Source organism: Alnus glutinosa, chromosome 2 (genome assembly GCF_958979055.1).
Source record: "Alnus glutinosa chromosome 2, dhAlnGlut1.1, whole genome shotgun sequence".
NCBI classification, from domain to species: domain Eukaryota; kingdom Viridiplantae; phylum Streptophyta; class Magnoliopsida; order Fagales; family Betulaceae; genus Alnus; species Alnus glutinosa.
The window spans coordinates 14,241,059-14,268,380 of NC_084887.1; the positions used below are offsets into that span (position 1 = coordinate 14,241,059).

Below are 27,322 nucleotides of genomic sequence, written 5' to 3' on the forward strand. Positions count from 1 at the left end.
TCCAAATACTCTTCCAAGAACATGATAAACTAGCCCGCTTGATCAAACAACTTAACTTCAAACTCCACCTCTTGGATGGGATCCACCAAATACTATCCCCACCACCTTCTCTCACTTTGAGAGACTACAATGCATTAAAAAACCCATCACCAAGTCTACCTCCCAATCCTTCACAGATCTAGTAACAGATGAATTCCGATGAGGATTTCTATTAAAAAACCGCAAATGATTCGCAACCCACGCCTCCTTGTAGCAAGCATAACTAAACAACTCCAGAAAAGATTCCTTTAATGGCTGGTCTCCACACTATAAATCATGCCAAAACCTTATCTTGATTCTGTCTCACACTTCACGTCTAACAAATCTCGGAAAAAATAAATAAATAAAAACCATCCCCTCCTTATATATTTCCACACTCCAACTCCAAAGGGTCCCACTACCTCCTTAGAACACCAACCTCCACTCATGCTATCATATTTTGCTTCCACCACCAATCTCCCCAAAGCCTCTCTCTCCGTAACATAACGCTATAATCATTTACCTAGAAGAACTTAGTTAAACTAAAACACAATTATTACCCCCAAGCCACTCGTATGCTTCAAAGAGCAAATATTTGACCAATTTACTAAATGAAACTTAAACTCATCATTTATTCCTCCCCATAAAAATTCTAGCTGAAGTTTTTCAAGCCTTTTAGCCTCAACAATCGTTGAAAAATAAGGACAAATAGTATGGAGGCAAATTGGACAATGTACTTTTAATCAAAGTCAACCTACCTCCCTTTGACAACAACCAGCCAAACGCCTTTCCATTTTTTCTACAATGTCACTGCATATAAAGGTAGATTTCTTCCGTTCCATATAAAAGAAGACCCAAATACTTCACCGGTCACATAGCTACACCCAAAGATACTAGCCAAACTTTCCACATCATCCACTTCACTAACTGGAATAATCTCTGATTTAGATAAATTAATCTTCAACCCTAAAACCACTTCGAAACATAAAAAGAGACGATGCAAATTACAAAGTTTTTTTTTTTTAATTAGTAATTTCATATCATTAAATAAAGCGTAGAGGGGCCCAACCCTAATACATAGGAAATATACAAAGAGAAGCCCTAATAGGAAGAAAGAAAAGAACATAAATTCAAAAAATATGCAAAAGTATAAACAATCAAGCTATGATGAGCCGCTATCCATAGTTGTAGCGTGTTAAGCATAAGCTTCCTCAATTCTATCACTGATGTCTCTACGTCTTCAAAGTGCCGAGCATTCCTTTCACGCCAAAGACACCACATTAAACACAATGGAGCCAACTTGTACAGCAAATCGATGACTCATCTCAGCATAACCCACTCTACTCCAAACAGTTAGAATATAGCTCCATAGATCTCTGGCAACTTCACAGTGAAGCATTAGGTGATCAATGGAATCCTCACTCTTCTTACACATATAGCACCACTCAATCACCACAACATTCCTCTTTCACATATTATCATATGTCAAAGTTTTCCCAAAGGCTATTGTCCACACAAAAAAGCCACCCTTAAAGGAGCCTTTACTCACCAGATACTCTTCCATGCAAATTACGGAGTTATACAGTCGCAAAGAAAAGATGAGACACTGCAAATTATTCATTATTCCTCGACCCCACCGAAAAACCTAATAATAGCCCTTTTATCCACTATGACAGGCAACATCCTACTCAAAGCCTCAATAAGAGCATGCTCAGTAGCTTGCCTTTGATTTTTCCTAAATTTAGAGAATAAAATTACTTTTTGCTTCCCTAACTAAATACACTACACAATAACTCGTGGAAGAAGATTCTAGAGTGGCTTCAAATCACTTTGGAGTAGGCTTCAGCTCCTGAGTTCAAGCATGTTGGGCTGGGTCTGAAGCCCAAGCGTGGCAGCTGGGCTAGGCCTAAGCCCATGAGGGTGAGGCTGGATCTAGGTTCTCTAGTGTTGGACCCGGTTCAAATTGTTTCCAGCGACTGTTTTTGGGGCGGTTTTGGGTCCTTCGTATTCCGGGAGTTTTGCAGATGGCAGCCCTTTGCCAGTGGGTGTGTTTTCGATCCAATGATCGATTCTCCTTCCTTCGAGTTGGCTGTGTCGGAGGTCGCGGTTTCATGAGAGCTCGAGAATCTGATAGTCTCTCAGTTCGACTTTCCCCACTGCCGACTCCGACGATTTTGTCTTCGGTGTCTATGGTTGATTCTCATAGGTCTGAGGGGCCTTCTCCGGCACCAGTAAGCACTGTTATGGATGCTTTTGAAAATGACTTTCTTCGGAAAATTAAGGTTACATGGCCGAAGTGGCCGAAGACCAAAGGGAAGATTTTGAATTTGGTAAGCACCATTAATTATGATGATGCAAGCTCATCCTCTCGGCATAGGAAAGGTAAGGCTCACGTGTTGTAGAAGGGTGTGCTTCTTAAGGGTTCGGGTTTGAGGGTTTTTGGTTTTTAAGGGTTTGTTGGGTTTCTTTCCTTTTGTGGGTTGTTTCGTTTTTCGTTTTCTAGTTACGTGCTTTCTTTTGTATACTTCCGGTGTACTTAGGGGCGCCTTACGCTTTTAATAAGACCAATTTATTACTAATAAAAAAAAAAACTTCATTTATCTTTTACTCTAGCATTAAAATATTATTTCTTTATAAAATACAAGTTCCCTACCTACCCTCAATTTTTTTATAAAATCCCAACATAGTCCCCAATAAAAGGCAAAGACATGAGAGAGGAGAGAAAAATATTGTGTTAAAATAATGGATAAGGAAATGTATATGGTATTTGTTGCATGTGGTTTTTTGTGACTTTTTTGAGATTTTTCATATATATAGGGAAGGGAACGAGCTTTAAGAAAGCTGCTGAGAGTGATCTAACAACCACAACTAAAAGCCGTAACGAATCTCCCTATCTCAAACTACGGGAACTACTAAAGAAACCAGAGGGAACACCATTAACTAGAACAGATAATCGCATTGTAGATAAACAATGTGCTATCTAAGCTCGCCATTTCTCCCTAAAACCACTTCTCTTCCATAAATACAACAAAATTTCCCAATTCACATGGTTGTAGGCCTTCGCTATGTCCAATTTACACAGCAAGCCAAGGACCTCTGATTGAATTCAACTATCAATAATCCAATATTTGTCTCTCTGTGATAAACGCATTGTGTGAACTTGATATGATCTTCTCCAACACCTTTTTCAACCTGTTCGACAATACGTTAGATATGATTTTATCTACACCACCCAATGGACTTACAGAACGAAAATCCTTAATATCCATGGCACCAGCTTTCTTTGAAATTAGAGAAATAAAAGTTGTATTAATGCTCTTCTCAAAGTTTCCTCAACCATGAAACTCCTTGAATACTACCATGATATCTGAACATGTCTGGGAAAAAAAAAGGGGGGGGGGGGGGGGGGGGGGGGGGGGGGGCTAATGAGAATCCATCATGGCCCAGCACCTTATCACTATTTAGTGTTCTCACCATCTCATATGCCTCACTCTCCTCATATTCTCTTTCCAACCAAGAACCCTCATCTGCATCAATGGAATTGAAAGAAAGGACATCTAGCTTTGGCCTCCAAATAAACTGTTTTGAGCACAGTTGAAAACAAAAATTGCTCTATGTGCTCCTTTATTACAGTTGAGTCTAAAGATAAGGGCCCATTAAGAACTAGAGAGTCCATGGTATTATTTCTTCAATTTGAATTTCCCAACCAGTGAAAGAAAAAAAAAAAAAATCCATTCGTATCACTCTCTCTCAACCAAAGCACCTTAAATTTGTGCCTCCAACTCACTTCTTCATAAAGAATCAGCCTCTCCAAAGCACTAGTATATTCCTCCTTTCTCTTCCTTTCCACTCCTCAATCAAATTTCTACCTTCTGCAAGGATTTCAAGCTCTCGAATAGAGATGATTGCTCTAGCTGGGGTAAAGGCAAGAGGGTTCTTTCAGTGTTCTGATGAAGCCCAGAGCTCCTGTGAGGGGGTTTGCTTGTGGGTATCCTGTTGTAGTTTTGGTGGTTCCTAAGGATCTTTTTGTAGTCCTTTCCTTTGGTTTTTTGCGGGTGTCCTTGGCTGGGTTTTCTTTGTTCTTTTTTTTTTTGTTTATTGGTGATCGTTTTGTATATTTCGTATGTGCTTAGGGGCGCCTTACCCTTTTTACAATATTAGTTGTTTACCTATCGAAAACAAAAATGATTTCAAGCTCTCAAATACCATCCACTAACTCCTTTTTCCTCTTCCCAACATTGCCAAATATCTCTTCATTCCATTTTTTTAAAACCAAAATTTAAGCTCTCAATTTTTCCGCGCCAACACAACTCTAGGGGGACACTACAAATTGTATGACTTCCACCATATTTTTCACTTGATCCACAAACCCCACTAACGTCAACCACATATTCTTGAAATACCGACTTCTCCTACTCGAAACCCCACAATCGAGCATCAATGGAAAGTCGTCGTGGTGTTTCTTTTTTAAGCTTCTCAGTTAAAGCAGAGATGGAGTGTCGATTCTCTGTGGAAGCCAAAGCTTTCTACTTTTCGGTTAAGGCAGATGTGTCTGAGATTCGCTTGGAGGAAATGAAGGAGTTTTCTGGTTTTATTTTCTGGGTCTCTAATGTTCGGCATGATTGTTGGCCACAATAGTGGCGCTAAAGAAACCAGTGAAGAAGGATTTTGTCAAGTCCTACCACAAAGATGTGAAAGTCTTGATGGTTCATGGGGGTGGTAATAAGGCTGGTCGTTACATTGAGGTGGCTGCCTTCTCTGAGGGTGGTCATAAAGGGGTTATTTGGCACCCTGAAGGCCGTGAAGGATGGGGCTAGTCTCAAGTTGTGGGTGAGTTGCGGAAGATGCTTACTTTTCTCAAATCAAAGGCTCCGTCGCTAGTTTCTGAGGAGCCTACATCGAGGGGATACAAAAGGCGAGTGTTTCGTCCAGTCGTCTGGGTGGGGTTTATCCATCCTTTGTGGAAGTGGTTAAGGGGGAAGCTGTTTTTCATGTCAAGCATCCCAAGCTGCGAGTTTCAGAGTTAGAGCAGCGTGGGTTGGATTTGTTTCCGGAGGCGTGGTGCATAGTGGTCGAAGACGGGAGAATGGCAGTGAAATCCACTCTGCTTACACGGTGGCGGCGAGGCTAGGAAGTAGAAGCTAGGGCTTTCTCATTCGTGGAAGAAGCTTCTAGAGTGGTTTTGGGCTGCTTTGGACAAGGTTTCAGCTTCCGGGTTCAAGTGTGTTGGGCTGGATCTGAAGCCCAAACGTGGCAACCGGGCCGGGATTAAGGCCATGGTGAAGAAAATTTCTGCAGTCATTGAGTCTTCTTCAGTGGACTCTGATCCTAATATTCTGGGTTTCTCTGCCGGTTCGAAACTCGGCTCTATTCCTACTCAATCCTTCTCCAACATGCTGCCTCTGCAAGTATCCTCCTCTTCTCAGCCTTGAATCACCTCCTCACAATCTTTTCAAGGGTGACTGAGTTGGGAAAGAGGTTGCGTTCCTCTTTTCCTGTGTTGTCGGACTCTAAGTTGTTCCAGAAGTATTACTGGAAGGCTAGGGAAGCTAGAAAAGTGCATTTGGATGAGAACTTTTCTATCAGTGATCCAGCCAAGAGAGTAGCTGTTGCGCTTTTAGTGCAGGATTCCGCTGGTGTTGCAGTTACTGTGAAGGAAATGGGTAAGCCTCCCTCTTTGGTGAGGGGTTTTTTTCGGTGGGGTTTCTCAATCCAAGCCCGGTTGTGCAAGTTAATCTCTCAAATAAAGTGTCGGTCGTGTCTGCGTCGACTCCGAGTTCTCCTACCGCCATTAAGGGAGAGGATTTCAAGGTGAATGGTTTGACCCAATCTCAAAAGTGGCCAATAGGTTTTGGTCCGTTTGGGGAGGTGGTTGCGTGGGAGCAAGACGATGAAGTATGGGATGGGGAGGATGGCAACTCCTCTAACCCTTTGGGTGTTTTACCACCCGAATTGGGATTGGGAGTTAAATAGTGATGAGGATATGTATCAATCCTTGACGATTTTGGAAGCCATTGAAGAGGACTTCCATCGGGGAGGTAAGGCAGCGCATCCAAAGACCAAAGGTAGAAGGGAAGTTTTGAATCTGGTAAACTCCATCAACTACAATGATTCTAGCGCGTCTTCCCGGCTTAGGAAAGGCAAGGCGCACATAGTGTAGGGTTGGGGTCTCCCAAAGGTTTTGGGTTTTTTAGGGTTGTTGGGTTTTCTTTCTTGTTGTAGGATGCTTTGGTAGTTCATGTATATACTTCATGTGTACTTAGGGGTGCCTTGCGTTTTTTTTATAAAATCTTCATTACTTATCAAAAAAAAAAAAACTACATATGGAAACTGTTCTTCCCAATCAAGAGAAAGAAACCTATCAATTCTTGACCAACATTGATCCTCACGATTATTGGACCACGTGAATTTTCATCCCAAAAGATATATGTCCATAAGACCCTGTTCAAAAATGAAATATGCTAAGTCCAACGTAGCTAGAGAATGACGAGTATCTCCTGATCTCTCAATCAGATATTGAATAGTATTAAAATCTCCCCCAATACACCATGGCTTCTCCCACAAACTCATAATCCCAGCCTATTCATCCCAAAGCACTCTCCTGTCATTGTCATTATTTGGACCATATACACCTACAAATGCCCATTGAACATCATTACAAATACTTCTAAAGGAACACGTTATGGAAAATCTCCCCACACATTCCTAAATCTTTGTCACCGCCCTTCTATCCCACATAAACAAAAAAAATGCCCAGAAGCTCCTCTCGCCCCTAAATAACACCAATCCACATGTAGACGGTAAGCTTCTCACCACCTCCCTAGAAACGTACTCCAATTTAGTTTCTTGTAAACAAATAATATTCGCCTTCTAATTCATAATAAGGCCTCTAATCCTCATCCTTTTATCCTTCTCGTTCAGCCCTCTCACATTGCAAGATAGTATCTTAGGCTTCATTAAGCACACTATTACCCCTCTCCTTTCCTTTATCTCCATTAGAATGCCCTCCCTTTGAAACATAATTAATATAGCAAACCAACCTCTTTAATTCTCGATTTTTCCCTGTTATCTAACTTGGAACAAAATTTAGAGTCACCAATCACGCCATTTTGGTTCCTACTTGTTTCAATTTCAGTAAACAACACCATCATCTGCTCCTCAAACCCCTCACAAGATAACCCCACCACATGACAAGAACTTTTCACTCTCTGAAACACCCAATCTAAGGATATCAATTCAGGCAGCTCCTGCTCATCCATTACATGCAATAGGATTGACAACCAAAGGCTCAATTCTCTCCAACTCTTCTCCCTTCTCCAGAGAATAAACTTTTTCAACCCCCCCCCCCCCCCCCCCCCCCCCCGACCCTACCTATACTAATATAGATTGAAGTGTACGTCAGAAGACCTACAGAAAGTTAAACCACAGATTTTGAGGCAAGAAGGTAGGACAGATCCTACCAAAAGATCAGGAATCACCAATAGCAACACTTAGGATTCACTCAGACATTAGCCAAGGCCCAAATGACTTTAGCCTCCTTGTTATGAGGGGAAGGACTGTGTTTTGTTTTGTACTGGGACTTGCACCCCCATTGGGTGTTAAATCTCCTTTAGAATAAATTAAGGGGCCTAGGCTCACAAAAAAAAAAAAATTACACCAACTTTAAAATCTTTAGCCAAAGTGAGAAAACAATCACAATGCACAATGTGAGGGAAGCAAAAAATTCAATCAACCTTAAAATCAAACTCAACCAACAAACACAAAATGAACCTTCAGGCTCTCAATAATAATAAGTCCAACACACAGGAAATTCATCAGAAGAATTGCTAATGATCATTATGCATATACTTAAGTGAGATCATAGAGGTAAGAACCTTGATGAGGCCACGTCATCAGAAAAATCTCTGAAGGATTTTCTATCACCACTAAGCATAGACCGTCCACGTGCTCGAAACGAAGGATGCTCTGGACTGAAAAGCCAAAAGCATTTCAAAAACAATACTTAAACACTGCAAACATCAGACAGTAACATTTCAATTAACTAAAAGGTACAGACTTTTTTTTATAAGTAAAACAAAGAAGTCTGTACCTTTTAGTTAATTGAAATGTTATTGTATCTGTCCTCCACAATAAAATCAAGACACAACAGTTGCCAGATCATGCGGAGCATGAATGAATTTTTGGGCGTGTCTATGTTTACAAAGGTGCCACCACTAGTGTCCAAGCACTTTTGTACGTGTCTGTGAGCATATCACATTTTATGGGACCAATAAAGCTGAATCTTGACCGTCAAGAATAACAACATATAGCCCACACTGATTTTCTTTTTCCACATTGGGGGACGGCAGTATAGTTTGACTATTTTAATTTTCAAAATGTAAGTTTAACAAATAAATTGTGTGTAGGTAGTAACTTAGTATCCACCTACTCACAAAAAAAGTTCCACCTAATTTCTATAGGACTAACACAAAAGTGTTCCTTAAAAAGGAACAGATTTTCTTTTTTCCCTCAAGAATAATCGTTTATAACACCAAATCCAACTAGCATTCATGATCCATCAGCTCCCCAGCCACTAGGATATCCATCAAAAGGCAGTTAAATGAGTCATCACCCCATTCACATGACAACACCAGTTTTTTTTTTTTTTTTGATAGGTAAACATGACAACACCAGTTATGATATATTGGTTCCCTCTTAATGAAACTCTTAATGGACAGACGCTTTTGTGAAACACTCAAAGTCGTATAGAAATACTTATGGCACGTTAGGTATACGGAATAGACCCTATAATGGAATAGCTATGTAATAGCTATTCCGCTTCAGCAGCCTCGCTCGCTCGGTGGAGGTGGTGGCGGCTGTGCAGGGACAACAGGGCAAAGCCGACCTCACTCAGCGAGTTTCTCAAGGTGGAGCGAAGGTTCAGGGACGACGTGTTCCTCACTGTTGCGACGGAGCTTGAAAACATGGTGGTGGGGGAGCAGCAACAGAGGAATGGGAATGAACGGCTATTGTTTGATGATGGACAGGTGCTTCCGTCAGCCGCTGATGGTGAAATTGATGATGGGGCATCAAAGATCCTGTAGGTTCCCGGTTTCACTCACTAGAATCTGTTGCGGCAGAGCAGGATAGAATAATTTCTTTTGTTTTTGTCTTTTTTTCTTTCTTTTTTGCAGGGGTCCAGGCAGTTGCCGGAGGTGGGGTTGGGTTTGCCGGTAGTGGGGTGTTGCATGTTGGCTGAGTTTCTTCCTAATGTATATATGCTCTTAATTTAAATTTTTATTTTTTTACAGAAAATGCACATTAAGGTTTCTATACCAGTGTGATAACCAAACTTGTTAATAGGATTACTTATTCCATTCCAACTTGTTTCATTCCTAGCAAGAGCTATTCATTTTCCCTATCAAATAGTCATTCCGCATACCAAACATGCCCTTAACGTCAAGTTATAAGCTCCAAACAAGTTCATCAACCCCTACCCTTAAACCCTAACCTCATACAGCTCTGTCAAGAACTCAACCATCAGGTCAGCCAAAGGGAAATGGAAAGTTTGCAACCCTAATAAAACTGAAGTTGTTAAAAAAATAATCAATCCTAGACAGAGGAATTAAGAAAAACCTGGAACTAGCTGTTCGCTGTTCAGCAATGGCCTTTTTCCGGTTACGTCGCCAACATGTATTTGCAATGTTGGGTTCACTGTGTGAGAAACTGATAGAATTGACCAAAAAGATTTAATGAAAAACATCTAATGGTATACACTTTTTGAGATTTTCAATCAAAAAGTTAATAAAAACAATGGATTTTGAAAAAAAAAATTAAAAAAAAAAATGAAAAGTCATTGTGAAATCCATGAATCAAAATGGTAGCTGAGATAAGGCAACAAATATTACCTCAATTTCCTTTCAATAGTGGTACTTGATCGCAGCATCATATTTCGCAAAGAAGGACCAGAAACATTTGATGATGCTTCAAATTTCCTATGGAACTGAAGGCTATCATCTTTTTCAGCACTGGGGCACAAGCAACGAGAATAATAGTGACATAACCACCCTTTAGAGAGCATGTATTGACCAGAGCATCATGTAATCATTATGCAGGTTCAAAATGTAAAAATCAAACACCATCAGCTAACCTGTCAGGATCTACTCTCTCAGGAAACCCATAAAGAGGACTATTTGGTTCTAGCGGTGAATCACAGGAGTCATTTTCTGCAGAATCACTCTCCCCTGCTGCTGAAATATGGGTCATAAAAATTGCCTTGGTTGATCGGGGCAGCAGCTGGCCAGGAAACCGCATAAGATCGACCAATAGTTCCACAGAATTCAACACTACTATCACAGACATATGCTTATATGAGTCTACACACTCAATGACCCCTTCATTAGGCAAACCCTGATGAGAGTAAACAGAAAGAGCCTTCCAGATATTAGAAATGACAATCAGCAATTAAATGTTTTTTTTTTGGATAGGTACAATCAGCAATTAAATGTATCTTTCACATTTTCTTGTATTCAACTAAAAATTCTAGCTGATAACTGATTGCAAAAAAAATAAAAAAGAAGGAACAGAACTGGTTAACTAACCAAAAGAGTTAAAAACTTACCACCATGAGCCTACTTTCAAGACCTACGGTATCTGCTAGAACTTTAAATAAGATTGCTCTAGGACGGCATGAACCATGCCTTATTTGCCCCAGCATCTGAACACCTTGATTCTCAAACATGTGGGAGGTTTCTTCTAGTGCAGCTTTTGCTGGACTTTCCAAATTTGGCCGTTTATAAAAATCAGAGACCTGAGTTGGAATAGGAGTCAATATAGCTTTATTTAGTGAAACGAAATATTAGTCATATTTTCACATAATAATGGTTAACTTATCAGCAGTAATTTATCCAAGCAAAGAGACTAATATGCTTACGGTAAATGGTGATCCCAAAGATGGCAGAGCAACAAAACTCATTTACTTAACTATTATATTAGATATATCACAATTTGAACAGCAAAACTAGTTATAATCAAAACACCAGCAAATCTTTTTATCTCATCATCAGATATGGTTCTTAACAAGTAGAACATGTTCCACAAGAAGTCCACGCCTTGTGGCGCATGCATGAAGAACAACATATGCAACTGTATCAGCAAATGCAAACAAAATGCCTTATTTGGAATAAGAAAAGAGATAAGTAGCACACATCCAGAACCAAGCAACAGTACTTGGCATTACATCTTGGTTCCTGTCATTAAAAACATCAATTGGATAACATCAAATTGTTTGACACTTGTTAGCCCTACAAAAAAAAAAAAAAAAACATAACAATAAATTATTTATGATAGTGCATGACACTTAAAACAACTTCTTAGCACAAGGGTCGAGAAAATTCTCACCAATCCGGCAATCTTTTTTATCATTGCAGCTGGATTTGAGTTCAGCCCTTTCACCAGTGCCACAATCAGCTGCTTCAGCATAGATAGCTTTTTATCTCTTTCGCTATCTACAAGAATGATATCAGCTCTGAAACCCTCTGCCTCCAAAGCATGTAACTCATCCATAGTAGGAATAGCATCAAAAAGCTCCTTCAGCCTTTTCTCCTGTACATAATTTTATACAATCAATTGAGTTAGGCTAGGCATTGATGGAAAACCAGCTAAATCAGACACATCAAGCACTGGACATTATAATTACAAATTAGAGCATACATCAACAAACAGACAATGGCGCAAGGTTCAAAGACGTCTTATTAAAGGATCATTACCTAGTGCTAATCCCACCTAAGTGGATTACAACGTCTTATTGCTAGAGTTAATTACATGTGAGGATTATGGAATAAACAAGTCTAGGATAAATTTGAATTATAGGTATGAGCTCTAGAATAATCTTCTAGCCATCCGTTGAGGAGGTAATTATTAATTGAAGTTGAGACGCAAATGATTCAATATTTTTTCAATAAGTAATTAAAAATGCTATCAAAATAACACAAGGACGCCCTAGTATTTGGAAGGTAAATAATAGAAATGGAAAGGAAAAAATATATATTATTAAGACCTAAATTTACAAATGTCTAAAACATCCCAGTACGAAATAAAAAACTGCTAGATGAGAACCATTCAAACTGCAACCACAATTTAATCACTGCTAATTCCCTGCATTCAATGGTCAATGCATTATTTTCTCGCCAAAACACCACATGAAGCACATGGGCACTGGAATCTGACGTAGCACATAGGCACCATTCAATGGAATTTTCATCAAAAATTGACACATCAACTTGAACTAGAATAAAACACCTGTTCAACAAAAAAACTCACCCAAATAAAGTTAACTAATCGTCCTTCAAAACTATATATTGCACAAGTTGGCCCAGCAATGAACTTCTATGCATTATGAACAAACAGTAAGTAAAACACTAGATCATTTCTGCAGAAATACCTAACCTCACTTAGAGATAACACTGTTCTAATTTCCTCCCATAGTACTTTATTGGGGGCCCTATTGCTGAATTGACCTCCACTCCTTGGTCGGTACATTCCAATTCCGTTTGGATGTTTGATTTTTTGAAAAACGAATTCAATTCTAATTCGCTGTGCAAATTTCGATGTTTGACTTTGTGAGATAAAATTTGAAAAAGTAGAATAAATATGATTTGTTTTTAAAAAAAAGGAGAAAAGAATCAGTATTCTCTTTTCAAAAAAGAGGTTTGCCAAACGAATCATAGATTACAAGCTGCTCAATAACCAAATTTACTTTATCATATACCATAACTCATACAAAGCCATAACTTATTGTTGCTACAATTCATCCCATCTCGCCAGTTTAAAACCCGCTTTATATCTGGACACAGAACTCAATAAAGAAAAACACCTTTCCAAAATCTCCCAATTAACACTAATAACATCTGATACTTGATTGGAAGTGGCATCTTGTCCTCAACTCTTCAAACCCTGCACTTTCTTTCCTTTTAATTTGGAAATTGCACAATCTCTTTAACAATCGTATTTGAGATCTGATGCAAAATCAGAGAATCTGATTCAAGAACGCTTGAATTAGCCCAGTTTGTATGTTGTTTACAAACACAAACATGTGGGAGATCCATCTACATATTCAAGCAAGGCTTCCCAGTAGACTTGTGACAGAAGGGGAAAAAAAACACCTATGAGATGCAGCCAAACATTCAATAAGAGACTTAGTTTCCAAGATCACAATAAAATCAAGTATCAAACAGCCAGAACAACAATACTTTCAACGAGTAACAAGAGCCCCTTCGTACAGAACAGTAAAAAGAATTAACAAAAACAAATTCGCAAAAATAATAGCAAAAAAGAAAAACATTAGCATCCAAAGGTATTTTAAAAATAAAAAATAAAATAAAAAACTTCAAGGGGAACTCCATCCCTTTACTATCATGTCACTAATACATAATCTTGAGAAAAAAAAAACAAAAAAACAAAAAAACAAAACAAAACAAAACAAAACAAAACAAAACAAACAAAACAAACAAAAAAAAAACCAATAAAAGAGAGAGAGAGAGAGAGAGATTATCTGCAGCAGCAGAATTGGACTTCAGACTCACCGGAATGACAGAATAGAAACCATTTGGTATCGGTTCAAAAAGCATTCCCGTACGCCATAGAATTTGAGATGCTCTCTGAGGTGACAACCGATCTTCCTCAAAACTTCTAGGTGATTCTGTATTACTTATGGTCTCTTCTTGAGAGAACAACGAAACAGACCCAAATCTTTCCATGAAATCTGAAGACCACCATGAAGCATTTGAAGGCCCTTGCTCTGCTGGCCCAGCACCATCTCTTGTCTCCTCCATGTCTTTAAATAAATGGAATCTAAAACCATTTCGCTCCCACTTCTTACCCCGTAAAAGGCATTTTCAATCTAAGAGTAGTTCTTAGACTTAAACAACATAGGATTTCAAATAAATTTTCTGAATTCTTCAAGCTGGAGGCCATATGACCTGCAAAACCCAGACCAAAGGAAAAAAAATGAAATCTTAAACAAGCAAATGATTTAGTGGAATATCAGAAACAAGGTGTCCTTCCAGAGAAAAGGACAAGAGCAGAAAGCACAAACCAAGAGAACTAAAACTAAGAGCAACATACAATATATTTGTCCATATAATTTCTATTAAGTTGGTGACCCTCTTCAAACTCAAGGATCACCAAAAACCAAGAAATAGCCACTTAAGTAATGTACAAGAACTGATTCTATAAATAGGAGTATCTCCAAGGACTCTGAGAAATGAAAATAGCTCGATTCCTGACTGTGGACCAATCAGCTTCAGGAAATAAACAACTCCAAGCTATAACACCTTCCACAGACCAATACCAGTCTCACAAAACCTCCCCAATCACAAACTTTTGTACAAAATGATGCTGCCAATACCTAACTAACATAATATCTATGAGGAAACAATTAATTTAACTCTACCTTAAAGGACGCAGTTTTCCACTATGCAAACATTAAAGCTCATAATTTAACAAAATAATGATATTGGTTAGAGAAAAGTACAAGCAGTTTCCAAAGCCAAACCTATTCACTATTTGTCATAATCTCCAGTATCTCGAAACAGATTCAATATCTCAACGGAGATATCACACGTCTCAGAGAAATCGTACAGTTAGAGGATACACATATCAAGGACGAAAAGCTATTTGAACACATGCTTATTTTTAAGTTAAGTCCATACTTTCAAAGGATAAACATAGTAATAGAAGAATATATATTGATGGAGATATATATAGTTTTCTACAGACTACTGGTAATATGAGTTTAGTATACATTTTTCTAATTCCTATTCATATTGGTTATGTAAGAAACAATTATATGGCTATTGAAAATGTCATTTACAACATACATGTTAACACAATATTTTATTGTCAGTAAAAAGAGTTTAATACATATAACTAAACACAAATTCAGGTTATCTTATTGTAATTTGTAATGAACTGAACAGAAATGCTAATGATATAACCTGAGTTATTTACATATACACAAGTGCACAATTTTTGCATCCTACCTTAACATATATTTGTCACACAAGCTAAAAACAGATACTAGCAATGGCCCATCTATACCCAGTGTGTTCTAGAATTGGGATCCCCAAAATACCTTTGTGTAAATGTTAAACAGGGCGTTTCCATGACATATAATGATGTAAATCAGTCAAACCGCCTGGGCAACTAAGAATTCATTCACCCAGGCATTCTAACAAGAAGCACATGGAAAAATTAAGAGGGGAATCAGCACTGACAAAAATTTCCATGCAACATAACTACACGAGAAAATTGTGTGGTAAATCAAAATGATTTTAAACATTTCTAATCGTGTCAAACTTCAATGATCTAAAACTCCAGTTAAGCATACATCAACAATATCCCCTATAATCAATCCCTAACAGAAGAATTCTTTCGCATAACCTTCAACATTGTCTTTCATTTTTTACCAGTAAGCCAAAAAAAAAAAAAAAGGTTTACTTTCAAAGACAAAGCTACTGTTTCCAAGAACATGATCATTGAATAACAGATTACTTCATGTGGTCATTGGAAAATCAACCAAGAATTACCTCCAAGAACATTTTTTCTTATATCTCCAAAACCTTAACAATCTTAATACAAATTATGAACCTTCTAATCACAATTACGCCACTCAATCCTTAACAAAGAACCAGATAACCGTTTAAATTCAACTAAACGGTATAATTCCCAGACTTCAGATTTCTAATCCCTAAAGAAAAACCAATAGCATTGCAAACAAATAACAGATAAAGCAATTTTAAATCAAATTCCAAGATCTCTGGAAGACACCCACTACTTCAGAAAAACCTAATGACACAATACTTCACCACGGTCCCTTCAGATCACATACACATTCTCAAAACACACTTCCAAGCCCAACTTTTGCTTAAACCATATCTCAAAAAACCTAACCCCATACCATTACAAACACTTAGATAAACAATTCCACACCATCACTATATTACCACCAATCAACCCACTAGTAATCAAAATCAACTCAGGATTCACAGATAGAACTAAATTCGAATAAAAAATTCATATAAGAATTCAAAAAGGAAAAGCTTTACCACCAGCAGATCCGAGCATTTGAACCCTACCCTCCTTTCTCATACACCAACATTCGCATCTCAATCGCTCCGCTTCGAAATCCTCATCCCTACTTTCCTACAACCAAACACCAAATATCTATGTATGGAAATACAGAGAGAGAGAGAGAGAGAGAGAGAGAGAGAGTGATTGATGTAAACGAGGAAAAAGGAGAGAGAGAGAGAGAGAGAGAGAGAGAGAGAGAGAGAGAGAGAGATGGATTTGAGTTATGGGGTTTTTGATTGATATAATTGATCGCTGAGGAAAGCGATGGGCTTTTCTTTTGTTTTTTCAGAGAGAGAGAGAGAGAGAGCTGGGGGGGGGGGGGGGGGGGGAGTGAGGTGGTGAGTCACGTGCAGAGCGAGAGGGGGGAGATCTGGGGCTGGGGACCTCTCTCCCACAGCCAGCTGGCACAGTGGTGGCTCACCAACATCCACACCTTCTCGTCCGCGTGAGACGAGCCTTAACAAAGCAACTCCCCCCTCTCTTCTCCTTTTCTGCCTCTTTTTTTTTCGAGGAGTGCTACACATCCCAAATTTTTTTCCCAAAATTTGGTTTCCAAATGATGTGTCACAATCTCATGTGATTTATCATTTTGGGATATGTGTCATCATTCCATGAGATGATGACACATCATTTGGGAACCACTTTTTGGGATAAAAAGTTGGGAACTAGAGCATTTTCCTTTTTTTTCATGTTCCTTAAAAGGACGGTTAAATTACAGATCATACAATCATAGTCTATGAAATCCGAAAAAAAAAAAAAAAATCAATAGAAAAACTATTTTTTAAATCTAAAATACGTTTGAAAAAATGTTTTTTTTTCAAAATTTTTTATAAGTGTGATTGAGAAAAGATGGTTTTGGTTTTAGAAACCAAAAACACTATAAATAAATGAGGCCGTAAATTAAATGGTAATTTTAAAAAATTCATGTGTGGGACTTATATTGACCTCATTAATTCAATTATGATGTTAATAAATAAGAGGATAGGAAAATGACCAAAAATGTTAAAGATCATATTTTTATTCTCTTTTTATCCTCTCATAGATGAGCAGAAATTTCTTACAAACCGATTTGTAGAAAATTTTATACAACCCACATATAAGATTGACATATGTCCATTGACATATAAGAAGCACACGTTGTTTAAATAGCATATGCTTCTATCATGCTTTTTTAATAATATTAATAAAAAAACATATGTTTCTCACATGTTTAAATGACACATTTCACTCTAATATGTAGGTTGTATGAAATTTTTTACAAACCTGTTTGTAGAAAAATTTTGTCCCTCAACGATTACTTGGTTTTTAAAAATCACCATTAGATTTCAAATTCAATAATAATTTTAAAAATTACATCAACTTTTTGAAAATAATAAGATACTCCTTACCATTACTCTTATTATAAGTCTTTTACAAACTAATATGATAGTAATATATGATACTTCCAATGTCATACACTAAACAATTATATGTGTGTGTGTCAATTTTGTTTTATTTAACATCTCTTTTTTACCTGGCTCAAAAAAGAAATTATATCTTTTTTTACTATAAACTGCCATGTGAATATGTAAAATAACAATGCTCATTAGCATTTTCCTTTCTGAAAACCATATTGGAACTATTTTATATAGATCTGATGTAGGTGTTTAAAAAAAAAACAAAAATGTAATTTTTTTAATGGTTGAGAAATAGAGTGTAGAATTATACATGGAAAGTTTTTTTTTTTTCAAAAAAATAACTAGAGAAAATCGCTGTAATTTTTTTAATAAATTAAATTCATTCCATACACTTCGAAAAAAAAAAGTGTAATAAGGGATAAACCATTACTAGTGATTTGAAAAAGATTGGTGGGCCAACGGGGGCCAATTGGCTCCAGCCAAGTCTAAGCTTTCTAGGGAACATGAATCACGTGGGGGAATTATTTAGAACAAGTTGACGCCATTTTACTCGTTTACAAACCTTGACCATCGGAATGAGACGAGAACAAAATTGGCAAGTGTACCATATTCTGGTCATAAAAAGATTGAAGATTGTAGACCCGGATATTTCACTAAAAATTCCTTTTTTTCTTTGATATATAAAGAGAAAATAACTTCTATATATAGAAATTTAATTCGCATAAACCAGTACTTTGTACCTTCCAATAAGAGGACACATAAGCATGGAATACGAAAATTAAAAAAATAAATAAATAATTGAAAACATCAAATTATTTGCTATTCTCTTTTACAATCATCTTCCTCTAAAGTCCCTATTTCTCCAATTTTAACGCCACAAAAATCAAGGTAACAAAAATACCTCAAGATTACATTATTTGAGGTAAGGGTGTACAAACGGTTATAATCGGCGGTTATTGGGTAAAACCGCTAACCGCCTAGACAGTTATTACATTTTACCAACTGCAACCGTTAACCACCTAGGCGGAGGCGGTTATTTTTATAACCGCCGGTTAGTGATTATTGTGTTTATAACTGACGGTTTTAAAACCACTTTTAAACTTCGGTTTTGGGCTGGATTTTAATTTTTTCAAAAAAGACTTCAATAATTTTTGGACCTTTTGCCTTTTGGTACAAGACTTTAATAATTTTTGAATGAGAAATGAAACTTGAGTTTGAAACCCTAGAAACTTCAGATGTTTATTAAACGTCTTCTTCTATGACCAAACGGTATATATATATATATATATGGGAAAGCGGTTAGCATTTATTAACCGCTTTTCGCAAACCTTATAACCGCTTTCGAAAGTGGTTATGCGATTATTCGATTATACGGTTATGCGGTTAGCGATTTAAAAGCGATTATAACCGCTCTGTTTGTACACCTCTAATTTGAGGGAAGGTTCGCAAGCAAGCTCTACACTTATTGGATGATATGGAGAGATATGAGAAAGATGTTTCACTCGAAAGAATAGATAAACACGTAGGAAAAATAAAGACAAAAGCGAAAATAATAAAATGAGACAAGAAAATTTTACGTTGTTCGGTCTATGACCTACGTCCACAGGGTAAAGTCCAAATGACTACATTGTTGCTCTTATTGCTTGATTATTTTACAATATAGAATACTCATATTTATAGAAGAATTGAGATAGGTAATAATGGTAATTAAATTTGATTGATTTGATTACCATCAAACCTAATTGAGATAGGGGAATGATTCCCTTACAACCCCTCACACACAACTTCCACACAACCCAGACACATTAAGTGGAACCCATGCATGTGAGTTCCACGTGTGGGTCTCACCCAATATGTCTAGAGATTATGTGGGAGTTGTAGGAGAATCATTATTCATTGAGATATGATCTTTTGTCACCCCAAGACACAAACTCTTGACCGCCTTGTCCATGTGGTAAGGGACCCCCTATCTAGTTTTAGAGTTTTTTTCTAAAAAAATAAAATAAAATAAAATAAAAGTAAAAGTTGTCATATGAGCAAAGGTGGTCAGAAGTTGTGTCTTAGGGTGGCAATGTATCATATTTCAACCTAATTACAATCAAACTTATAAAAGGGAAGTAACGCACAATATCAATATAATATATTTTCTTTCAATATAGGGAATATATTATCTAATATTTTGAAAATATATTCTCTGAAACATATTCTCTAACATTCCCTAATATATGGAAAAAATATTCTCTAACATCATATATGTTAAAGGTAATAAGAATCTTGCAGTTGCTGATTTTGCTAGCGTGCTTTTCATTTGTATGAGCTTGTTAGAGAGGAGATGATTCACATATTTGGAGCCATTCATGGCTGTAGATAGAACTAAGTGAAATAAAAGGTTCAACCTCGTCTGCATTTAGAATTGGAGAATTGAGATTTTGTAGTTTAGACGATGAATGTTGACGAGGATAGCAAATAATTTGGTGCTTTTCAATATATTTTGGTTTTTATGTTTCATGTTAATGTGTCATTCTTTTATTGGAGGACACAAATGACCTAATTTGTGTCAAAACCTTATAAAAGTTATTATCATACGAAGAATATAAGTTATTACTTTCAAGTCAGTTAGTTCGATCGGTTAACCGACTTTTGTCGGAATGCAGTCGGTGGATTATTTCGATTAAATTGGTTAATAGACGGTCGGTTACGTTGGTTAATAGTCGGTCGATAAAGTCAGCTAATAGGTGGTCGGTTACGTCGGTTAAATCGGTTAACATGGGTAATGAAACGATGTCGTTTTGATTTTTTTTAAGGGAAAAAAAGAAAAAAAAAAAAAAAAAAAAAAAAAAAAAAAAAGAAGGGATCAAACGTTTCGTTCTTACTAAAACGACGCCGTTTAGTTTTATGTCGATTCGGTTAATTGATCGGTTAAAATGCGGTTCTATTCGGTTCGGTAATTATTTAAAAGTCAGTTCGGTTGAGTTCGATAATTGTTTAAAATGTGGTTCGGTTACCGAACCGACTTTCAGAACAAAATTTTATGCTGACTACCGAACCGAAAGTAGTCGATAGGCAGTTGATAGCGGTTCGGTTTGGTAAGCGGTCGGTAAGTGGTAGTCGAATAATTTGCTCATCCCTATTTTCAAGTCTGTTCGTCTTGAGAATTCTCAAGATTGTAAAATGCCTTGTTTACCATTTTTCACAAAGGTGTTTTGTTAAAAATAAAAATAAAAAATTGGATTGAAACAAAAAAATTCTTTCAAATTAGTATATTCAAATTGATATGTATCTTTAGATCGTGTGATTTTCAAATCCATTTTTAGCAAGATTAACATAGCATGTAGCATATTTCCTTAGAATGCATGCAAGAATTATGTGTTCTCGGGACAAATATGTTTCAGTCCAAGTCAGAGGAAAAGCACCACTTTTACAAAGTTCAATTGATTGAACAAGTTGTGAAGGTACGTAAACGTAGATAGATCTTGATTAAAAAATTGGCCAGCGGTTATAGGCCTTAAAATAATCAACAAAAAAATAAAAACAAAAAGCAATGTAACTTGAGGAATGAAAGTAAAGACAAATTAGAAGAGAGAGGGGGGTTTTTTTTTTTTATTAAATATATATTTTACCGGAAAGTATCACTGTTTTGACATTTTAGCTTTCAAAGTATAAAAAGTGACTCGAACTACACAAACTATCAAACTTCGACAATTAGCTTATTCGTTAAATTTTTTTGTCTGTTTAGACAGAATGTAAGTCACGCACATTGCACGTGACAATTTAGCTCTTAAAGTCCCAAAAATGCTCCAAAGTATAGTATTAAAATAAAAAAAAAAAAAACATATAAACACAATATATAAATATATATGGAATGGAATTGTTCTTGAAATGGCAATAAAGAAAAATTTAGGATATATGGAGGTGTGGGTTTAGTATACCAATTATGAGTTATAGAAATATGTGGTGTTGTATATTTTCTATTATAATTATTATTCCTAAGCATTCTTCCTGGTGCATTATTACTTATTGAAACCATTTTATTCAGATCCAAATTCTTAAATTGATATTGTAATTTATCTATGTGAGATTCTGTATTCTCTTCTTTGGTTTCTAATTCTATGTGTGATTTATTTAAAGTTAAAAATTTCTTTATTGTCATTGGATGTAGAGGCTTAAAAAAGCAAGTCTCAGTGATGATAATAAAAATTTAGAAAATATAATTTGATGAGTGTCAAATATTACATATGTGGACTCCTTAATTTGTATATGCTAAACCTCTAGCCTTGTTATTTTCTAATGTTTTTAGTTAGTTTTGGTATTCTAGTATTTTGCAGAACATCGAGAGAAAACGACAACTTTAAGGTGAAAAAATACAAAGCTTGAAAGAAAATCACACTTTGAGAAGACCAAGATAATATATGGTTATGTTTAACCAAATCAATGAAATGATTAAATCAGAATTTCTCTAATTGGAGTCAAAATCGGATTAGATTAAATTTCATATTCTGCATATGTCATAGTATTTTGGCAATAACTTTCTACTCAAATATCGGATTAAGATGAAATCAATGGCGTTGGAAAGCTAACTCAAAATAATACAAATCATTATGAAATAGGATTTTCCTAATTCGGATGTCTGCTATGCCAAAAGTGTCTCGCAATATAAAAACACAAATCTAGACGAATCCTATTCCGATTTGTACTGTGATTGCTTTCAAATTTAACTAGGAGATTGAAATATGATTTTTCTGAGATTTCTAAGGCTTCTAGGGTTTGTTTGCTGTTTATAAATAGATTGTCAAGCCTCAAGAAAGAGGAGAGGAGAAGCTAGAGACCATAAATATTTTCTTTTTAGTTTAGTTTTTTTTTTTAGGGTAGGTTTTATTTTCAATAATCATGTGTAGCTAAATTTTCAACTAAAGTTGAGGATGAAGCCTCATCAATGAAGAACAACAGCACTTTTATGTAAGTTTTTATTGTCCGATTTTATTGGGTTTAATATTTCAATTGTTTTACTTATTTTCAATGTGTGGAATGATTCTTGGATATCTTTTGTGATTCAATGATACATTTGATGATTTGAGATAATTTCACATAATTGATTGCTAGGTTTTTATTTACAAAACAATTGGATATCTCTTGTGAATTATTCTACGGATACATTTGATGATTTGGTTTAAACTAGATATCTTTTGTGATTTGTGTAAAGAATGGAAACATGGGATGTTTGATTAACTATTTGAAGCATAGTAAAACATACTTAAGATTTTAATTGTAAGAACTTCGAATTAATATTGATGAACATGGAGTATGTTGTTATGATTCAATGAGTATGGATTCAAAAACCTTAGTATTTTTTTTTTGTTTTATTTTATTTATGTTTTTATTTTATTTTATTTTATCAAAAATCAAATTCTCAAGTTTTTGGAACTAGGTTAGAATTAGATTAATTTAGTCATAAATTTGTTTTCAAAAACACAATTCCCTGTGGGATCGACCTCGCACTTGCAATCCATTAACTGAAAATGATTCGTGCACTTGCGAGTACATTTAAAATTCACACCATAATTCAACAAAATAATTTTACAAATACACATATAAAAGTTCTTAGTGAAAAATTAGATAGAATAGAAAATCAGATCAATCCATTAACATTCAAAAATCTAGAAAAAATAGAAAGACCGCTCAGGTGATAATAAAGAGAATGACAAAGAAATAATGAAGATGAATATAAAATATTGTGATACAGAATAATAAAACTAAAGTTAAATCAATAATAGAATAATTTAGAGGCATGAGTAGAAATTCTTGAAGAATAAACGAATAAATATATTTCTATTTCAACAGATAATAAAGGAGATGCATATAGTGGAAATCGAGATGAATAGATAAACATTTTTACAAACTTACTTGAATTTATTGGAGAAAAGGAGATATGGTTACAAGGTTCGAAAGACTGGATGCAAGGAAATTGCAAAGAAAGCAAAGACATTACAAGGTTGGAAAGGCTGGTAGTGATTGCTCTGAAATCTCTTTGCCTTTCTTTTCATTTCGTTGTTTTTATAGAGGCTTACAAAATACTGAAGTAATACGGATGAACAGTACCATGAACAATAATTGTGTACAATACATGAATAATGACAACAATCATTCTGTAACCAATAATATTTGTTGAAAGTAGTTTGTCGGGATGCGTCGGTTGGAGACAATTGCTGTTGGCCAAAGCATGCCAATTTGTCTTCTAGCATCGGCTGAAAATGATTCTTGCCTGTCATAATTTTGTGCTGAAAATAACTCCTGTCAGTGACAATTCTATCGGTCATAATTCAATATCATCATATGGATCTTGGGAATATCCTGGAAGCACTGATTCGCCTTTGTCTTCATCCTCATCATCTGATAATTGAGAGAGAGTTTCCAACAAATGCTTTCTGAATTCTTGCTTAGAATTGGACGAGGCTATTTTTGCTTGATTAATGCTTTTTTTTTAAAAAAAAAGAAACTGATTTGAGGCTAGAACTGATCTGTACAGAATTTGGTAACTTTTGTAATAATATCATCATAGGTATTCTATATTTAGTCGTGTTCCACTAGCATATGGGACAAGGCTAAAACAAGATTTAAAACAAGATAGAGCATATGGGACAATTTTAAAACAAGACAATAGCTAAAGGATCACAAGATAAAACAAGATTTATCACAAAACCTTGTAATTTATTTGCTTTTTTTTTTTTTTTGCAATTTCCTTGCGTTTAGTCTTTCGAACCTTGTAACCATTTCTCCTTTTATACAATAAATTTAAGTAAGTTTGTAAAAATGTTTATATGTTCATCTCGATTTCCACTATATGCATTTCATTTATTATATGTTGAAATAAAAGTACATTTATTCATTTATCTTTCAAGAATTTTTACTCATGTCTTTGAGTTATTCTATTATTGATTTAACTTTAGTTGTATTATTTTGTATCACAATATTTTATATTCATCTTCATTATTCCTTTGTCATTCTCTTTATTATCACCTAGGTCGGTTTATGGTATCATAGCCTAAATGACCGAATCACCTTCAAATGACTAAAATGGGGTGATCAAATCACCTTTAAAATTTTAGAGGCTAAACTGTGAAAACAATGATACTGTGCACGAATCGTTTGCAATATAGTGTGTGCAAGTGCGATGTCGAATCCACAGGGAAATGGTCAAAAGTTAGTGTTTTGCTTAATCAACCTCATTCTAACCTGGTTCCAAGAGTTTGAGGGTTAAACATGCACAAAAAATGCTAAGTTAAAGAGGAAGAAATACAATATGTAAAAAGGGACTAAGGCTAAGGAATTCACCAAACCGAATTCAACAACTCACAATCTTGGTTTCCACTTGAACACCCAAAGAACATTAAGCTTAGGATGTCATTCAAGTTTCTCAACCATAAACCTTAGAACCATTAAATGAATCCAACTCAAAGATAAATCACAAAGAGTACCCATTTGAAATCAAATCATCCATTGTATCCATTCAAAGAATAAATCACAATGGATATCATCTTTCAAACCGATAAAATAATGTATCCATCGGTTGAAACACATCAAATGTCCTATTTCTACCACCAACCACATTCATTGCAAAAGATAAAACATTAAATGAATGGAATTTGAACAACATAATGATATAACATTAAATGTGCAAGTAGTATTACAAGAGTGTGAGTGTCATCAATGGAGAGGTTTCATCCTCAACCTTAGTTGAGAGTTCTAGCCTCCCATGACTAAGAACACCACAAAAACTTGAAGAACAAACATGAAGAAAAGCTTTACAAAGAGAAATATCTAAAGAAAATAGCTACTGAAATAAACTACAAAATGCACGAAATTAAACCTAGCTACTGCTCTGAGAACTCCCTTCAACAAGGAGGCATAGCTATGGCTTTATAGAAGGAAATTAGGGTTAGAAACCCATGTAAAATGACTCCTCTAACCCCCTCTAGGGTTCCTCTCTTGTTAAAGACAACCAAGGTCATGAGACCAGCGTGTTCTGCTGCGAAAATCAGAGGGAGAATTGCTTTTGTCATGGAGAAGCTCCTGATTGGGCGTTCTGGCGCGCTTTTGCAACAGTCAGTTCTTGGAAAAATCGATCGATTGAATTATATTCGATCGATCGACTTTGGAAAAAATTCGATCGTTCGACTTTTGAGTTCGATCGATCGACTTTTCGGGACTTCCAAATTTCCAAGCATTTCCTCATGAAATTTTGCCATTCCTCTCGTATTGACCTATAAAACACAAAAACTAACAAAAACATCAGAAAATAGCAAGGTTAAAGGTCTAACTAATGTAAATCAAGGGGTCCAAATATACAATATTTGGTACTCATCAGAAAACAATGATACTTTGAGAGTAAATTGTATTTTTTATTTATTTTTATTTTTATCCTTACTCTTGCGATCGAAGATAAAGAGATGAGTCCGGACCCAAACAAAAGACAACACTGAGAGGGAGAGAGCACTAAATGTGACTGTTCCAATAATAAAATCTTTATATATTTACTTTTTAGAGTTATTATTGAATATGGTTTTAAGTTAAAGTTAATTTTGTCAAATTTGTATATGGTTTATGGTATTATTGTTGGTTTTTCTCCAACAATAATGAGGTCGTGGACAGAACCATAGAATGATAGAAGGCTGTAGTATTTGGTTTGTAAACGTTAATTTGACACTCACACCTTTCATAATTGAAAAGTGAAGAAACGAACAAAATTGAGTAAGAAAAAAAAAAAAACACGTGCACGATGATGTGAAATCTTAGATAGGCCATTTTCGCCAAAAAGGTGTAGTTGGTGACACTTTAGAAACATTTAAAGCATTCAATTAATACCAAACACGCAAGTTTTAATGGGTGTGGGAACAATATGCAAATCAAGCAACCTTCATGGAAGACATATATTAATAATTAAAAGGGTGATAGTGAGAATGTATAACCAAAATCAAAAGAGAAGAATATATAGACTTTCATTGCCTTTCATGCAACAGTACTCCATTGGATTGGTGAAGGAAATTAGGCATGAGGTATGCATGGTATTATCAAACTGTAAAACGGATTATACGAAAGTAATGGAGAAAATAACGAATTTTGTATCAACCAAAACGCTATGTTAATGAAATAGTGAGAATGTATAACCAAAATCAAAAGAGAAGAATATATAGACTTTCATTGCCTTTCATGCAACAGTACTCCATTGGATTGGTGAAGGAAATTAGGCATGAGGTATGCATGGTATTATCAAACAGTAAAACGGATTATACGAAAGTAATGGAGAAAACAACGAATTTTGTATCAACCAAAACGCTATGTTAATGAAATACAAATGGGTTTTCTAATTTTTTTTGGTGATAATGAGTTAGTGATAATGGAATTGTTTGAAATTTAATATATAAACAGATAGACCTTCGGTAAAAGGAAAAGAAAGGAAAATGAAACAATGGCTAAAAGGAAAGCAAAGGATGTTGACTTCCAAAATTGTGCACTCATGTAATAGTATGAAGGTCAACTATATGACAGAAAACGAAATAAGGTGGTACGGTGAAATAAGCACTATTACTACAAAAGGGGAAAGAGAGAGAGAGAGAGAGAGAGAGAGAGAGAGAGAGAGTCTTAGGTCATGCGTAATATCATGGCATTTCACTATAGGACATGCAACAAAGAAATGAAGATAAAAAATGAAGAAAAATCTACTCCTACCCCCCTTCCCTCAAATGTCTGATCCAAAATTTGGGGTTGCCTTTTGTTTATAAAAAAAATAAATAAAAAAAACC

At 35.7% G+C, this 27,322-nt stretch overlaps 1 protein-coding gene across 6 annotated transcripts in view; it reads right to left on the bottom strand.

The window, feature by feature from the left end:
* Positions 1-16,343, bottom strand: part of LOC133861215 (probable serine/threonine-protein kinase SIS8) — a 34,156-nt gene extending 17,813 nt beyond the window's left edge. For 2 of the 6 annotated variants that reach the window (XM_062296951.1, XM_062296950.1), the window contains exons 1-7: positions 16,104-16,341; positions 13,581-13,976; positions 11,398-11,601; positions 10,619-10,807; positions 10,148-10,407; positions 9,906-10,025; positions 9,634-9,723 (exon numbers count right to left, since the gene is read on the bottom strand). In XM_062296951.1, the coding sequence (XP_062152935.1) occupies positions 9,634-9,723; positions 9,906-10,025; positions 10,148-10,407; positions 10,619-10,807; positions 11,398-11,601; positions 13,581-13,829 (1,112 nt within the window). In that variant the 5' untranslated portion in view covers positions 13,830-13,976; positions 16,104-16,341. Of the gene's footprint in view, positions 1-7,892; positions 7,989-9,633; positions 9,724-9,905; positions 10,026-10,147; positions 10,408-10,618; positions 10,808-11,397; positions 11,602-13,580; positions 13,977-16,103 lie in introns of all 6 variants that reach the window. The other 4 variants (XM_062296949.1, XM_062296947.1, XM_062296948.1 and 1 more) reach the window with 4 other exon arrangements.
* Positions 16,344-27,322: the final 10,979 nt, after the last annotated feature.